We start from the raw sequence: 16,247 nt of genomic DNA on the forward strand, positions 1-16,247 counted from the left end.
GGTACACTCTGGGTTGGTTGGTATTTGGTACAGCATTAGTCGGCTCTCCTTGTCATCACCACAGTTTATTTAGCATGATTTGGCGATCCTGATGCCAGAAGAGGCTGTGTTGACAGATAGAATCTCAGTTCATCTCCTCGCGCCGCGTGAAGCAGGACAGGACGCATGAATGATCGGATATGGCAAGTAGGTGTGGATGAAACGTTTGGCCGGGAAGCTGTCGGTTTGTCTCTAAAAAGGATCCCATCATTTATTGTAAGATTAGAGTTTGCTCTTCGCTTTCTCCTCCCTAGCCTCTCGATTCGTCTCTTTCATTTTGATCAGGGCATACAGACTCTGCAGCCGGGGCATTTCGTAACCCTTTTCCCGCGCGATGCGGATGGGATTGCCAAGAATGACTTCCAGCTCCAGAGGCTTCCCACTTTCCCAGTCGAGCAGCATGCTGGGTTTGCTGCCGCTCTTATTTCTCAGCGTCGAGCGGAGAATGGCATCGGACGAGGCGAACGAAGGCGGAAAGGGAGTGCCGACGACCCTGGGAGCGGTGGTGAGGACCTCGTCCATCACACCCTTGAGATGGAGATAGAGTTCGGGGTCGGAGGCCATGGCTTGGTTGTGGCTCCCTCCCGAGAGCACGGCGGAGGGGTTGAAGGCGGCGTTGATGGCGATCTTGTGCCAGCGAACCAGCTGTAGTTTCTCGTGCGTGTCGGCGATGGCATCCTTGATGCCGCCCTTGGCGAGCAGCTGGACCAGGCGCCGGTTTTGGGCCGTGGCCCTTTCTTTCGACTCGAGCGACGTGTCCGCGTCGGAGAAGAACGGTCCAATGTTGATGCGTGTCCATCGGTTATGTTTGATGTGGCCGTTGCTGGGCTGGGCCGCGGACGCGACTGTCACGGCACTCAAGATAGACGCGTGGGGAAACCGCCGCGCATAAGGCTGTTCGACGCCCAGCCCGTTCTGGATCAAGACGATGGCGGTCCCCGTCGCCGTCCCCGTCCCCGGACTTACCAGTCCTTCCAGCAGCTTCGAGTCGTCCGAGACGTTGGGCAGGGCTTTGGTGCTCACCACCACATAGTCCCAGCGAACGCCGCTCTGCCGCGCTGATTCCGCCGAGTTAAATGTCCGCGTGGGCGTCCACTGGTAGTCGCCGTACTGCGGGGATGTGATGCGGAACCCGTGCTTCACCACGGCAGAGTAGTTGGACCGGCAGACGACCGAGACATTGGTGTCTGGATTGACCGCCACGCGCGAAGCATAGAAGGCCCCAATCGCCCCGGCTCCGAAGAACAGGATCTCCAGCGGCATTTTGTTTCTACCGTGGAAGGTGGAAACAGTTGACCGGCCTCCGCAGTACAGGAATAATCAGAGAGGGCTCACACGGGGTGCGTAAGTACTCCGTACCTCAGATGCTATTAACTGGTATCTAGGACGAGGTTCACAACTTGAATGCATGATGCCATACTGCCGAGGCTGCAGCGGAGCAACATTTTACCGTAGAGGGGAACCCAGCCACGATATCGGATACGTAGGTCTTGGTCTGCACCGCCTCCCGCGTCATCATCATCAGCCACACCACCAACACCACCACATCCTCCTCCAACCAAGAGCAAGCAGCTGCATCACTGCCATTCAAAGCATCTCAGGCAGCCGTCGTTCAGGGTGAAGTGAGACAAACACTGCACCGACAGCCGGGCCTCACTCGAAGCTTGAGTCACTCCGCCCCAATCCAAGAGTCTTCAGTGCCAGCTGGTACTAACCTTGATGATATCGATGCATCTCCAGTATTAAGGCGCCTCACCCCCGTCCACTTTGGCATGCTTCCCGCTGTAGTTCTGCTCTTGGTTCTTTCATTCCGACTTTCCCCCTCACTGACACAGTTCATCCCTGAACTGGGCCCTGACGAAACCAATCTCCTCATGGGTGGCGGCGACGGCATTCGGTCGGTCGTGTACTACGTTAACTGGGCGCCATACGGCCGAAATCATCATCCACAAGACCTACCTGCTGAATACCTCACTCACATCCTGTACGCCTTTGCCAATGTCAGGCCGGAAAGTGGCGAAGTCTACCTGACCGACCCCTGGTCCGACACCGACAAGCACTATGATAGCGACAGCTGGAATGACACCGGGACCAATGTCTACGGGTGCGTCAAACAGTTGTTCCTTCAAAAGAAGAGGAATCGCAATCTCAAGATCTTGCTGAGTATTGGTGGCTGGACGTACTCGTCCAATTTCGCCCAGCCAGCCAGCACCGAGAGCGGCAGGAGGCGCTTTGCAGAGAGCGCCGTCAAGCTCCTCGAGGATCTTGGCTTTGATGGACTTGATGTGGACTGGGAATATCCGAAGAACCATCACGAGGCTGAAGACTTTGTCAAGTTGTTGCGTGAGACAAGAGCCGCTCTAGATGCTGCTGCGGCCAAACGTCAGAACACCCATTTCTACTTGACGGTTGCGTGCCCCGCTGGACCTTCCAACTTTGAGAAGTTGAACATCCCGGAGATGGATCGCTTGCTGGATTTCTGGAACCTGATGGCGTACGACTACGCAGGGTCGTGGGACCAGCGAGCAGGGCATCAGGCGAATCTGTTTCCGTCGAAATCTCATCCGGAGTGCACGCCATTCAGTACGGTCGCCGCGGTCGAGCATTATACCCGGCGTGGTGTCGACCCTTCGAAAATTGTCCTCGGGATGCCCCTGTATGGCCGGACATTCACGTCCACTGCAGGACCTGGGCACTCATACAGCGGAGTCGGTGAAGGTAGTTGGGAACAGGGGGTTTGGGACTACAAAGCTCTTCCAAAGTCGGATAGCTCTGAGTACCATGACCCCCACATTGGGGCCAGCTGGAGTTATTCGCCGTCGTCTCAGACGATGATCAGCTACGATACGCCGGCCGTGGTGGTGCAAAAGGCGGCCTTTGTCCGCGACTATGGCCTGGCCGGAGGCATGTGGTGGGAATCTTCTGCTGATAAAGCTGTCGGCGGCGGCAGCCTCATTGAGACCTTTGTGACACAAAGTGGCGGACCGGGTCGACTGGAGGAGGCTAAGAACTGTCTGTCGTACCCCGAAAGCAAATATGAGAATCTACGGAACCAGTTGGACTAGGGGATGGCATATGGGGGGTGCTGTTGATGCATTCCGAGTCGAGCATTGCCAATGTTCGTAGGGTCCTCGGAACGACCCTGTTGCGTCGTCTTCGATCGTCTGCAACTGTATCCAATCCATGGAGCCGAATGGGTGGAATGACAAATCATAAGTCCCGAGTTCGGAGGATCATACTGTAGGACACACTGTGAGAGTATCCGGCCCGTGCTACTCTAATACTCTGTCCAACTGTGGTACCTGCCAAACGTCAAAGTTCGGCTGTGAATTCCGGGACTATTGTGCTAACGAGCGCGCCTGAAACTCGAATGTCTTGACTCTCAGTGTGGTGGTGCTTAAGGTGGTGGCGGTGGCGGGTGACATTTATTAATATTAACACAACTGCGTCGACCAGATGCCTGCGCCCATCTTTCTATTTTCTACACCTTCCCATCTTACCACCATCTTCAACTCGTCACTGACCTAGACCGTCCGGCGTCGACTTTAGACTACTGCCACGGGACCCTATTCCACACCACTTCGGAGTTCATGTCACTCTTTTGTTCGCCACCCTCTAACAGAGCCTTTCACCGGGGATTTCCTTCGTTTGTCATCCCGTTTGTCCCCCGCAATCGTCCCGTTTAGAGAGTCTATGGCTCCCGTCAAATCTCCCCCTCTTGGTCCCGATCTAAATCTCGACTGTCTCTTTTCTACGTGTACCGTTCACCGCACACATGCCAATCAACACCCCTGGGCCGAGAAAGATGTATTCGAAGGAAGCCGGTACCACATATCGGATGGGAAAGGGGCCACAAGATCACAAGTGGACGATAGATTCGACGCCCTGAAGGCTGGACTGTGGACTGCTAGGCTCATGTCATCCTTGGCCTCAGACGAGTCGTTCATCTATCTGCTATCCAAATGTGCTTCGTCTTGTGCCGTATAGCGTACCCCTGTGCCCAACATGTGCCTTGAGTGGCTAGAAATGGGGAGACACTCGCAGTTTACAGGTGGCGGCGAACAAGACGGATGACTCCTGGCATTGTAATTGTGTCGCTAGTTTGCCTTGCCCGGACCGAATCCTGTTGTCGGTTCGGAGTACGGATACGTATGATGAAAGTGATTAAACCCCTCCTCGTACCGCGTAGCCACTGCGGGAGGGTGGGAACCCGCCTGTTTCGTTCGGTGCACTGATGTGTTTGAGATATCCTCCCGCCCATATCCCCGGAGCAGGGGGGAGTTGAAACAGAGCCCTGACCGTCAGACGAACCCTAACATCAGTGTTCTTCAGCCCCTGGCACCACCAACTCAACTTCCGTCCAACCACTTCTCATTAGTTGAGCATTCCTATGGGAAACTACGGATGCAGAGAAAAGACCTGACGCCTCGGGAAACTCCCACCCCGTAATGGACGGCATGTCTGGGCACCTGACTGGAAAAAACAGCCGCTGACCTTACTAGTAGACCGCCACATTCTCTTGCTGTGCAGTGGCTGGCCTTCAAACCGGGGTTCCAGGAACTATCGAGTGTCGGGTAGAAGATGTCCTGCAGAAAGAGGCGCTTTTTCCCCGTCAGACGGGGTCAGATCGATCAAGTGCGTACGATCGTCGAACCACGACGTCCCGAGCATTCCAGCACGTCTTTGAGCTTGTCCAGCTGTCCTGGGGCGGAGAGTGGACCGGTACGCGGTACATGTTATGCACATGGCTGAAGCTCCCAGATAACTTGAACAAGGAAGAGGCAGTTTTATCCGCACGGTTCCTGTTTTCCCCTTGCATGTCATGAGGTCCTGACACCGATGAGCATCACCCTGTAGGGCGGGAATAAATTGGATGCCGGCCAGACTGGAATGTACCAGATTAATGATTACCCAGCATTTGGGATCGCCACTCGATTCGGAGCCTGATCCTGGACGCAAACGTAGAAGCGAGACAAGAGAGGCGAAGGGGAGATTCGAAAAGCAGGACAGATCGGAACAATGACAATTTATTGATATGGATAATGACGACCATCATCATCATCATCATCACTGAATACAAGCTACAGCCACGGAGGGGCGAGGATGCGATATCTGATACCTGCTACGTGAGTGCGGATCAGCATGGAACTGGAACTGGTCTTGTGTAGGTACGGAGTAGTGTGCACTGGGGTCTGTCCCTAGCTCGAGCTCAGGGCTCAGGGCTCAGGGCTCGAGGCAGCCTCCAAATCCAAAGTCGGAGGATGGGAGTCGGCAGGCATGGAACCATGGATGATTATTCATTGTTCAAAATGACAAACATGCCCTGTGTCCGCGAGGAGGGCGAGGAGGTGGTGGTGGTCCACCTGGAGCTTGTCGCTCGGCTCGACTAGCAGTAGCAGCACGTAGTACGGAGTGGTAATAGGTGGAAGTGACAGAATTACCCCTGAAGCCGCGCCCGTGTCCGCGTCCGCGCACCCACCACCCACCAACCTGCCACCCACCACCCCAGGGCCACGGCCACCACCCACCATCCCGACCATGTTCGTCGTCCAAGCTCTTCAGTACTAAGTTGGGTTGGCATGCAGTGTGTGTGTGCCCGTGTCCACTCACACCCAAAGGTCAAAGGACCGGACCATTCACACTCCATCCCTCCCCTATCTCCTGTTTCTTCTCTCCATGCCAGATGGCCGTTGAACGACCCTTGACGCCTGGCTATCTCATGTTGAGTCGGGGCGACCACCGTACGCCTGGCACCCCCTCCGTTCCAGATCCGCACCATCACTGAGACGCACAGTCGCCCTCATCCTCATCCTCTTCATTCGCCCTTCGCCGTTCCTGGTTCCTGACTTCCTGTTGAACCGACTTCGCTCTTCTCTTCATCTTCGCTCTCGTTCCTCTGTTCCGCTCTCTGCACACCTCTTATCTTCCTCGTCTTCACCAACCAGCGGTACTCACGCTATCTACCACTCCATTAAAAGAACGAGCATCCGTGTCGCAACGCAGTTAAATTGCGCCCGCGCACCAATCCGCCCTTCTACACCTCCTAGTTGCTGAGGACCACCCCCACCACTTCGTTGGAATCCGGTGTATTCCCGAGTTCGCCGGTACCAGGACGAGGAAGAGTCCGGTATATTCCTGGGGCGGAGCGTCTGCTGCCTTTTGTTATCGAGATCGTGCCGGGAGGAACAACATATCATTCAATCTGTTATCGCGCTGGTCGCATTGGCCTGCGCTTCCGGTGCCAGACCGACACAAACAACCCTCACGACACTTGTCCTGCCTTCCAACTTGAGAGCCGACCTGCGTACTTCCAGGAGGGGAAGCACCACTCCTCACCGCATCACCGCATCCGATGACCTGCGGCCCGTTTTGAAACACGTCCACCATCATCCTCGCCCAATCCTCCGGGACCGAGGCTGTCACCATCTATATTTCCCCCTGGCCTGCCACCTGGTGCTCGCGAGTAAATGAGCTCGTCAATCCGCTCCGACGTTCCCAGGCGTGTCTCCAGTGCAAAGGACCGCTCCAAGGCCCGGCGCAGCAAGGCGAGCGAGATGTCGGTCGCAACCATGCTTCAACCCGCTTCGCGGGCGTCGACCTCAACCAATTCCTCTTTCGAACCAGTCACTCGTCAGAACACTTACTCGAGCCACGATGGCGCCAGGTCCTTGCGCCAAAGCAAACGGGTGAGCATGACGGCCTTGTATGCGAGCATCAGTGCAAAAGACAAAGATCTGGAAATCAGTGACGATCTCGCGAGAGCACAGCGCACCCTCCGAGATCTCAAACTTAAGATTTCGAATCAATCAAAGAAGAACTTCGTCCTGGAGAAGGACGTCCGATATCTGGACTCGAGAATCGCCCTCCTCATCCAAAATCGGATGGCTTTGGAAGAGGTATGTGATCTCCTCCGGAGCTGATCGAGATATTGGCTAACAACGTCCTAGCAAAATGAGGTGGCTAGTCATTTGGATGATGCCTCTGAACTACAGGAGGGTTCTTTCCCGAACGACGACAAGACTCAGAAGTACGGCAATCTTCTTTTCATGCTGCAATCAGAGCCTAGGCACATCGCCCATCTGTGCCGGTTGGTGACGATGGCCGAGATAGACTCCCTGCTGCAGACCGTCATGTTTACCATATATGGTAACCAGTACGAAAGTCGGGAAGAACATCTGCTCTTGACCATGTTCCAATCAGTCCTGACCCATCAATTCGAGACTACCCCTGAATACTCCTCCTTGCTGCGGCAGAATACGCCTGTCTCACGGATGATGACCACCTACACCCGAAGGGGTCCAGGTCAAAGCTTTCTGAAAGAGGTCCTTGCGGAGAAGATCAACTCACTTACCGAGCTAAACAATGTGGATCTCGAGATCAATCCTTTGAAGGTTTACGAGGCCATGGTCAAGCAAATCGAAGAAGATACTGGCTCCCTCCCAGATGATCTGCCTAGGTCGGTCACCGCCGAGTTTGCAGCCGAGAATCTGCAAGTTCAAGCCATCATTGCACCTCGGCTCAAGATGCTGACCGAAATTGCGGAGGGATTTCTCTCCGCCATTATCGAGTGTCTGGAGGAGGCCCCGTACGGCATTCGCTGGATTTGCAAACAGATCCGAAACCTCTCCCGGCGCAAGTACCCTGAAGCTCAGGATCAGGCCATCTGCACGCTCATTGGCGGGTTTTTCTTCTTACGCTTCATCAATCCTGCCATCGTCACCCCTAAATCTTACATGTTGATCGAACGCGTCCCGGACGAAAAGCCGAAACGGACACTGACCTACATTGCTAAGATGCTCCAGAACCTGGCAAACAAACCATCATACGCCAAAGAACCATACATGGCCAAACTGCAACCCTTTATCCAGCGCAACAAGGATCGTTGCAATCAATTCTTACTCGATCTCTGCGAAGTCCAAGATTTCTATGAGAGTTTGGAGATGGACAACTACGTTGCATTGTCCAAGCGAGACCTAGAACTACAGATCAGCTTGAACGAAGTCTATGCTACTCATGCTTTGCTTGAGAAGCACAGTACTGAGTTGGCCAAGGACCCTTCGTCTCACCTAGGTATCCTGCTTCAAGAACTTGGCCCGGCTCCTCCCCAGTTACCCAGGAAGGAAAATAGGGCAATCACACTGCCGCTGTTCAGCAAATGGGAAACATCGTTCGATGACCTCACTCATGCACTCGATATCACTCAAGAAGAAATCTTCTTCATGGAGGCAAAGAGCACTTTCGTCCAGATCATGCGAAGCTTACCACAGAACGCCGCCGTCTTGCGGCGACCGCTGCGCCTCGGCCGAATCGCCGAGGCGGCTGGAACCTTGAAGAATGATGGTGTCATGGTTCGCAAAGGCATTCGCTGCCTTGAACTTCTGACCCAGCTGTCGGACATGGGGGCGATTGATCCCGCCGATGACTACGCGGTCCTTCGCGACGAGGTAGAACAAGAGCTTGCCCATCTTGGGTCCCTCAAAGAGAAGGTGCTTGAGGAGACGGGCAAACTGGAGGATGTCTACAAGACGATCCGGGATCATAACACCTACCTATTGTCGCAGCTCGACACATACAAGAACTACTTGCACAATGTCCGAAGCCAATCCGAAGGAACTAGGAGAGGCAAGGCGGAAAAAGTGCGTGAATTGGGTCCGTACAAGTTTACCCACGCGCAGTTGGAGAAGGACGGGGTCATCACAAGAAGCAATGTGCCCGAAAATCGACGAGGTAATATCTACTTCATGTTCCGGAGTCCTCTTGCGGGCACCTTCGTCATCAGCCTGCATTATAAAGGTGAGTACCATGATTCCGACCGGTTACGGCCTACCAGGAAGGCTAACAGCGATGCAGGGCGTGCTCGTGGCCTGCTTGAACTGGATCTGAAGCTGGATGACCTGCTAGAAATGCAAAAGGATGGCCAAGACGACCTCGACCTTGAGTACGTCCAATTTGATGTTTCAAAGGTCCTTGCCCTCCTCAACAGGAGATTTGCGAGGAAGAAATAAAGACAGATATACGATCTACATCATCTACGCCCTGGACCTGATTGCCCCATTCAGCAGAACCACCCAAGATTTGACGACGGAAAAGACGCGCCTACGACGAGAGCAATCGACGGGGGAGCATTGCTGATTTAGCCGACACATCGCTGCGAGGGACACGCTGCCTTTTCCACCCTTGTTTTATCACCAGCCTACTTGATCTTCATGTTGTAATATATCGGCGGACAAGAGAAGGTATTAATGAAATTTGTATCGAGAGGAGACTCGGCCCCACTGCAGAGAAATGCTCCGTGATGGTGATCGCCATGCCGGGCGGCAGTTTTGAACGAGCCAGATGAATTCGGATGGATACCATTGTACTAGTAGTAAGCGCGTTGTCATGGACTGCTGTAATTTGGATTTGAGATATACCAACGGCCTTAGCGAAATTGAACTGAATGGAAGGAATACTGAATGTTGATCGGAGTGCGGATACGGAGGAGATACATTCCTAGCTCGCTGTGAGGTCTCCAAACCGCAGGCTGCACCCAGGCGCGGCAAACAGGCTTAGGAGGCCTTAGGACCTAATAAGCCTGAGACAATCGCAGTGGCAGTCTGGTGGCAGTGGAGCGCAAGGGAGATAACAGGCACCCCATGTTTTTATTGTGGTACAGGATCAAACCATCTGACGCCCCAAGTGCGGGGTTGTGTCCGCAGGCGCAGGCCAAACCTGCTGCCTGGATTGCCTCTTACCTGTGACTCGACTTTCACTGCAGCCTCGCTCCTCCTCCTCTTCCTCACCTCCTGCTCACTGCAAGGCGATTTGATTCTCTTGTAACCTCATTCTTTCTCTATGCACGCTTCTTGATCCAGACAGCACACGGTAGTCCGGCATCATCATGGCGGACTCGTCCCAACCCATGCTCCCCGCCTTTGGCATACGCGCCTTGAATGGGTCCGAGGCTCCCCCGGGTGTCGTTCAGATCACAGCCCATCAGTATGACGACACCGTCCAATCTGTGCCTGATGCCATGCTCTCCTACATGGACGAGGATGATGGGGAGTTCATTACAGTTGGAAGTTCGTTTGAACTGGGACAACGTCTCGATGAGCCTGCACAACACTCGACTCTTTCAATCCCCGCAGCCCTGAAGCTTACTCCCACTCCGGAAGCCGACGATAAGATGATGCATATCTTTGACATCCAACATAATAGTAAAAGCATGGCTGCATGGAAGACTCACCACACCTCCACGATCAAGAAGATGAACAGTCGAGGCACGTCTGCAGGCCGTGAAACGGTCAACCACCCACGCTCAGCCTCACCACAACCTCACTCTGCGTTCAGCGCTTCCGCGGGCGACTCCAGCCTGTGCCCGAGACTGGCCAACCCAAATGAATCGCCCCAAGCTCCTGACATGAACAAAGCCAGCTTACCAACGGCCATGTCAGAGCACGTTGCCAGCGGTGTCACGCCAACTCAGCCAATCTCAGGACAACCCGCGAAAGAAGACTCGACTGAGTTGGAGAACGCTCTATCTGACGTTTTCCACGGTCTGGGATCCCATATGGGCCCTATTGCAGATTTCCTCGAGATCACCGCATTCGGTCTACGGAAGGCCGCTGAGAAGTCCACCAGAGCAGAGCGCAGCCCGGTGGAAGGCGTGCTGAGCGGCTTCAAAGGAATCATGTCAGATGTTGGCGAACTTGGATTAGGATTTCTGGCAGCAATCGACCATGAACTTAAAGAGCACAAGGCCAACAACGCAAACAGACCCGGATTACCTGTCTCCGAGCCGACTGAGCCACCGTCGCCCTCGGTACTAAGTCCTGCCACGGGAGAACACCAAGCACAACCCAAAGCGGAGACGAACGCAAAGAGAGTCAGCTTTGTTCAAAGTACCCTATCCCAACCAGAGCCAATACTCGGCCCAGTTAGGGCTCCTGTCGACCCAGTTCGGCCATCCATCGACCCCAACCGCTCGTTCTATCTCCCCTCTGCCCAGAAGCCAAAGTTCTCTGGAGTGCCGCGGCACGAAGATCTAAAACCACCAGCGGCACATGCGGTCGAAACTGTCAGTGCCCGCGCCGAAACCGACAAATCGTCAATTCTTGATCTGGAACCATCTGAGCCCGACTTTTGCGCTAGATACCCTCCATTGATCTCCGTTCGAAAGGCCAAAAGTGTCAGTGGGCTGCAAGACAAGTACAAGATTTCTTCTTCCTTCGGTCCAACTGGTATTAGCACAGCATCAGCTTTGACCCGTTATCCCAGTATCGGACAATTCGAGCAGCAGACCCGATTGAAGACGAGAGCGAAATTCGATGAGAAACCCTCCATCAAGGACAAGACGCTTGCCAGCGTGAGCTCTCCTAATAGTGCAACCGAGCCAAAAAAGATTGATGTATACAAGAAGCCTTCTGTGGAGGACGATGTTGAGTTAGAACAACCCGGCACGCTTAACAAAGAGGTCAAGACAGTCATCAAGGTGATATCCACCGCACTACCAGCGACGACTGTCCCTGGCGCTTGGCCCGAGCAAAAATCAGAAGAAGTGCATCCCGCCGTTGCTGCTCCGAAGCCGTCCTATCTGGACTGGTCCATGCAGGCTACAGAAAACTCGGCTCCGCCAACTCAAGGACAAAAGCCAGGGGCTCTTTCACCTCGCCTCAACGGCCCTGTCACTGACATGTATCCTCGAGCAACAGCAGCTTACCTTCCACGAAGATACCATACTGTGGGCGGAACAAATCCGGCTGCAAGACTCAATGGACCCTTCGACCCTCTTGCGCCACTCGCTTCGCAGCCTATAGATGGCCCTGCTGGAGGAGGACCAAATGCCAAATTGCCTCTGTGGATGACTCCCCTGAATGAATACAGACCTATTTACTCGACCGCTTTTGACCGTCCAAAACCGACCGCAGGGGATCACCAGCCCAAAGGCGCTCTCAGACAATCAATATCCAGGCCGGCATCTGGCAATGCTGACTGGTCTTTCTCTGGGCAAGGATCTCGGGAGGAAGTTCTCTCTAGAGCTCAGAGCACCAATACTAGTTACCGACATGTGTTCGCACAGCCTCCCCAATTCACTCGCATGCGTGCACGACATGCAGATCTCCTCCGACCGAGTTTCGACAACCTGACTAATAAACCACGGGTGAACCGACCGAGCACTGATGTTATGGCATTCGGCCCTGCGCCACCCGTGCCGATGCACGCTCACCCTTCGCAGTCAGTTTCTTCAGTCAATCCCCAAACACATAATCATCACTTCGGCCGCAATTCGGGCCAGCCGTCATCCTCGTCCATCTCTTCAACTGTTGTACGTTCGAGACCGAATCTGTCGCCTATCACAAGTCCAACCCCATACACCCGCCCAAGGGGTCGCACCGGCGTCGTCGCACCTCCGCCTTCCTCTACCACTGTAGTTGGTCGATGTGTCAAAACCCTTAGGGTGATGGGCTATGGCACTATGGATCACAATGAGATGTCACGGCTGAATATCTATGCTAGTGCCGCAGCGGGTGACGTTGAGGCTGCTATTGAGATGATAGAGGAGGACCGTGAAGCTGCCAAGGCACTCGCTGACCGTCAAGCCTCCGCAGAGATGCTGGACAGTGAGGCGCAAAAGTTCTTCGGAGAGGTCTGATAACACCAGGAAGAGGACTGACTTGAATTCGTCGCTCCTTTTCGAGGCATTTAAAGACGACATCCTCATGCTGCCTCGCCACGATCTGGGATGAGGCATTGTCTCTATGGGGAGCGAGGTAAATCATTGCAAGCCACAACTGTCAGTCTCCGGATGCTTTGCTGAAACTCGACTTGCTCTTGCTGCGATTACGATTAGGCTGTTCCAAACAAACTTGGGTGTGGGATCAGTCTGTACACCACGAGTCTCGCTGAGTGTTTTTCCGTGGCTCCGCATCTCCACGTCTGCATGGAGAAGGCATCCAGAGCCTCGAGATTGTGATTCCCGGTGTGCTTTCGAGCCTGCCCAGGTGCTTAGTTAGCCGTGGTATGTGGTGGTGGAGGTGGAGACTCTGGCGCGGGCCGGGTGCCGTGTACGAAGTACAGCAAGCAAGCCTGTCACGTGTTACGGAGGGACACAGCAATGAAGCTGGGGCTTAAAGCCGAGCATATTAGGAGCTAGGAGCTGGCAGGATGAAGGACACTGCGCTTTGTGCTTGAGATTCAGTAATGAGACTTGTAATACGACAGGAATACCCCCGAAAAAACAATGCTGTTGTGCCCTTTTCCAAATTGTATGTGGTCTGCCAAATTATGTGGTCTGCCGAAAAAAATTCCATTATTTACAGGAACCAGCCGCTTTTGTCTTGCTGCAAACTTCAACTCGAGCTAAGCTACGCATATGCCATACAGTACTCCGTACACGGGGTGGAATGGTCCCACCGAAATATAAATGTGGGTGAACATGCCTTCGTAACTCCGGGACCCCACGTCCCACTGAAGGCTGAGGCCGAGGCCGAGGCTGTAGTTGTAGCACAGGGCAAACGGGACCGCGACCAAGACCGTGTGGTTGACTTCGACTTCGCCCTCTTGTGTAGGTGGCCTGGTGAGCCGTGCAGCGCGGTCTGATCCGGCCCCGCGCCATCCCCTTGCGGGGGCGGTTCGCCCTTCCATCATTGTCCAGCAACTAAGCACAGGATGAGCTGTCACCACTGACCAGAGGTAGCTACAATCTCCATCTCCATCACAGACGCCGTCGGAAAGGACGGGGGTTGGTCTGGGTTGTTGGTGCGCCGAGGTCAAGGATAGAGTCAACCCGTTCTGTGTCGAGCGCGTGTCGAGTGATCCGGATCCGGGCCCGATGCTGCGGGCGCATCTCTCCACAAGGTTTAGACCCGGCATCTCAGCACCCGTTTCCTCTCCCCCTCCCCACGGCACATGCTGTCAGAGGATGGTCCGACAGGGCCTTAAAATGTCTTGAGGTCGTCGGCCACCGCGAAGGGCGCCTCGGTCTTGGCCTTGACCTCGTCGACGGTCACGCCCTCGGCAAGCTCAATCAGGGTTAGGCCGCTGGTGAAGTCGACGTCGAAAACGCACTAAAAAAGGGGTTGTGTCAGCGTGGGTGGTCCTGGTTCTCGACCGCGCGGGTGCTACATGACGTGAAGATTGACTTACCAGCTCGGTGATGATCCTGCTGACACAAGCTCTGCCAGTCAAGGGGAACTCGCACTGTTTCAGAATCTTGGGGTTGCCCTTCTTGTCGGTGTGCTCCATGAGGGCGACAACCTTGGTCTTCTCGGGATTCGACACGAGATCCATGGCGCCACCGAAGCCCTTGACCTTACCTGGCAGCATCCAGTTGGCCAGGTCGCCGCGGGCCGAGACCTGCATGGCGCCGAGCATGGACAGGTTGATGCGGCCGGAGCGGATCATGCCAAAGGACTCTTCGGAGCCGAAGCAGGAGGCACCGGGGAGCAGGGTGACGGTCTCTTTGCCGGCGTTGATCAGATCCGGGTCTTCCTCGCCTTTCCTGGGGTAAGGGCCCAGGCCCAGAATGCCGTTCTCCGACTGCAGCTGGACCTCGACCGACTCATCGACGAACGAGGGTGCCAGCATGGGCATGCCAATGCCCAGATTGGCGTACATGCCGTTCTGGAACTCCTTGGCAGCCCGCTTGACGATCTTCTCGCGCTTGGATGCGGCTTCGCCCTTGCCCAGGCTGTCGGTCACGTCTCCTTCTTCCTTTCGGTTCACGTACCGCTCGATCTTCTTCTCCGCGGTGGACTGGATGACTTTGCTGACATAGATGCCGGGGAGATGGACGGCGGCCGGGTCGATCTCGCCGACTTCGACGATATGTTCGGCCTCGACAATGGTGACTTTAGCATTTCGGCCCATGGCCCCATTGAAATTGTTGGCGGCCAGTCGGAATTGGCAGTTGCCCAACTTGTCGGCGCGGTAAGCCTTGACGAAGGCGTAGTCTCCCGGGATGGCTTCTTCCATCACGTAGCTCTTGCCATTAAACACTTTGACGTCGCGCGGCTTGCCGAAGGATGCCACGGTACCATCGGGGTTGTGGCGCAGCGGGAGCTCGCCCGTCTGCACGACGGTGCCGAATGCGGCGGGGGTGTAGAAGGCCGGAATGCCCTTGCCGCCCGCGGCACATCGCTCTGCCAGGGTGCCCTGAGGGGTGAGTTCGAGTTCCAACTCGCCGCCGAGATACATCTGCTCCAAGACCTTGTTTTCGCCCACGTAGCTGGCAATCATCTTGGTGACCTGGCGACTCTCCAGCAACTGGCCGAGCCCGGCGCCAGGGATGCCGGCATTGTTGGAGACGGCGGTCAGGCCAGTGATAGAGGGCGTCTTGGCCACTTCGTTGATGAGGGTGTCGGGCACGCCACAGAGACCAAATCCTCCACAGAGCAGGGTCGAGTTGGACTTGATGTCCTTGATAGCCTCGGCGGCAGACGGCACGATCTTGTTGATCTCGTGGCGGCGGAGGGTGGAGGAGAAGGAGCGAGCGAGAAGGAGGTTTTGCTGTGCAGCGAAGCTCCTGTCAATTGAACCGTTTGGCTGGGGATTGAACTGCTTTGCTTACCTTTCGCGGACTGCGGGTCAAATGTCGGGCTGTCCGCAAGCACCTGGAGGCCTCGGAGGGTAGACGCATGGTAGACTCGAGGAAGGACGACATGGTGACAGTGGGTAGAGTCAGTGGGCAGGGCCGACTCTTCAGGACCTCAGGACAAGCAAAGACAGAAGCGGCAGCAGAGGCACGATCGGGAGGAGGAGGAGGAGCAGGAGGAGGAGGGAGAGTATCGGAGGGAGAAGTCGGCTAAAGAAGGAAAACCCGGACGGATAGTGGAAGATGTGTGGGGGAGAGCTTCGACGGCTGCGATCCGAGCATCGGGGCTGGCAGCGCGGAGACGCAGGCGAGGGCGAGAGCGAGAGCAGCCAGGACGGAGCAGAGGCCGGGAGGAATCAGGCCGCGGGCTTAGGAGGCTTCTCTACTCTCTACTCTCTACTCTTTACTCTGTGCTCTGACCTCTATAGTAGGAGGAGTGGTATTATTACCAGCTTAGGGGCCGCAGAGCAGGAGTTGAAACCTGAGGGCGCAGGCGCAGGCGGTACCGATCCGATGAGGAGAATCCAAATCAAAAGCAGCGGGGAGCTGGTCTGGGACTCTACTCGCGCACAGCCTCTGGCACTCAGTCCCTCCTCCCTCTCGCTCGCTCGGGCCATTTATCACTTCTCCCAGCAGT

The 16,247-nt window shown here is 55.2% G+C and overlaps 5 protein-coding genes across 5 annotated transcripts; 3 read left to right on the top strand and 2 right to left on the bottom strand.

Annotated features, from left to right (window-relative positions):
• Positions 1–261: 261 nt before the first annotated feature.
• Positions 262–1,302, bottom strand: A1O3_03095 (2-dehydropantoate 2-reductase; the record flags this gene model as incomplete). The annotated part of the gene is made up of 1 exon (XM_007733234.1): positions 262–1,302. The coding sequence occupies one exon, from the start codon at positions 1,300–1,302 to the stop codon at positions 262–264; it is 1,041 nt and encodes a 346-aa protein (XP_007731424.1).
• Positions 1,303–1,913: 611 nt separating this feature from the next.
• On the top strand, positions 1,914–3,104 carry A1O3_03096 (chitinase; the record flags this gene model as incomplete). Its single annotated transcript, XM_007733235.1, has 1 exon — positions 1,914–3,104. One exon carries the CDS (start codon positions 1,914–1,916, stop codon positions 3,102–3,104), a length of 1,191 nt encoding a protein of 396 aa, XP_007731425.1.
• A 3,489-nt stretch (positions 3,105–6,593) lies between these two features.
• A1O3_03097 (IQ domain-containing protein containing GTPase activating protein) lies at positions 6,594–9,044 on the top strand (the record flags this gene model as incomplete). Its single annotated transcript, XM_007733236.1, has 3 exons — positions 6,594–6,935; positions 6,987–8,832; positions 8,890–9,044. 3 exons carry the CDS (start codon positions 6,594–6,596, stop codon positions 9,042–9,044), a joined length of 2,343 nt encoding a protein of 780 aa, XP_007731426.1.
• Positions 9,045–9,919: 875 nt separating this feature from the next.
• Positions 9,920–12,670, top strand: A1O3_03098 (uncharacterized protein; the record flags this gene model as incomplete). Its single annotated transcript, XM_007733237.1, has 1 exon — positions 9,920–12,670. One exon carries the CDS (start codon positions 9,920–9,922, stop codon positions 12,668–12,670), a length of 2,751 nt encoding a protein of 916 aa, XP_007731427.1.
• Positions 12,671–13,955: 1,285 nt separating this feature from the next.
• Positions 13,956–15,679, bottom strand: A1O3_03099 (succinyl-CoA:alpha-ketoacid-CoA transferase; the record flags this gene model as incomplete). Its single annotated transcript, XM_007733238.1, has 3 exons — positions 13,956–14,084; positions 14,164–15,525; positions 15,587–15,679. 3 exons carry the CDS (start codon positions 15,677–15,679, stop codon positions 13,956–13,958), a joined length of 1,584 nt encoding a protein of 527 aa, XP_007731428.1.
• Between the last annotated feature and the right edge of the window lie 568 nt (positions 15,680–16,247).

This window comes from Capronia epimyces (assembly GCF_000585565.1).
Source record: "Capronia epimyces CBS 606.96 chromosome Unknown aczIQ-supercont1.2, whole genome shotgun sequence".
NCBI classification, from domain to species: Eukaryota; Fungi; Ascomycota; class Eurotiomycetes; order Chaetothyriales; family Herpotrichiellaceae; genus Capronia; species Capronia epimyces.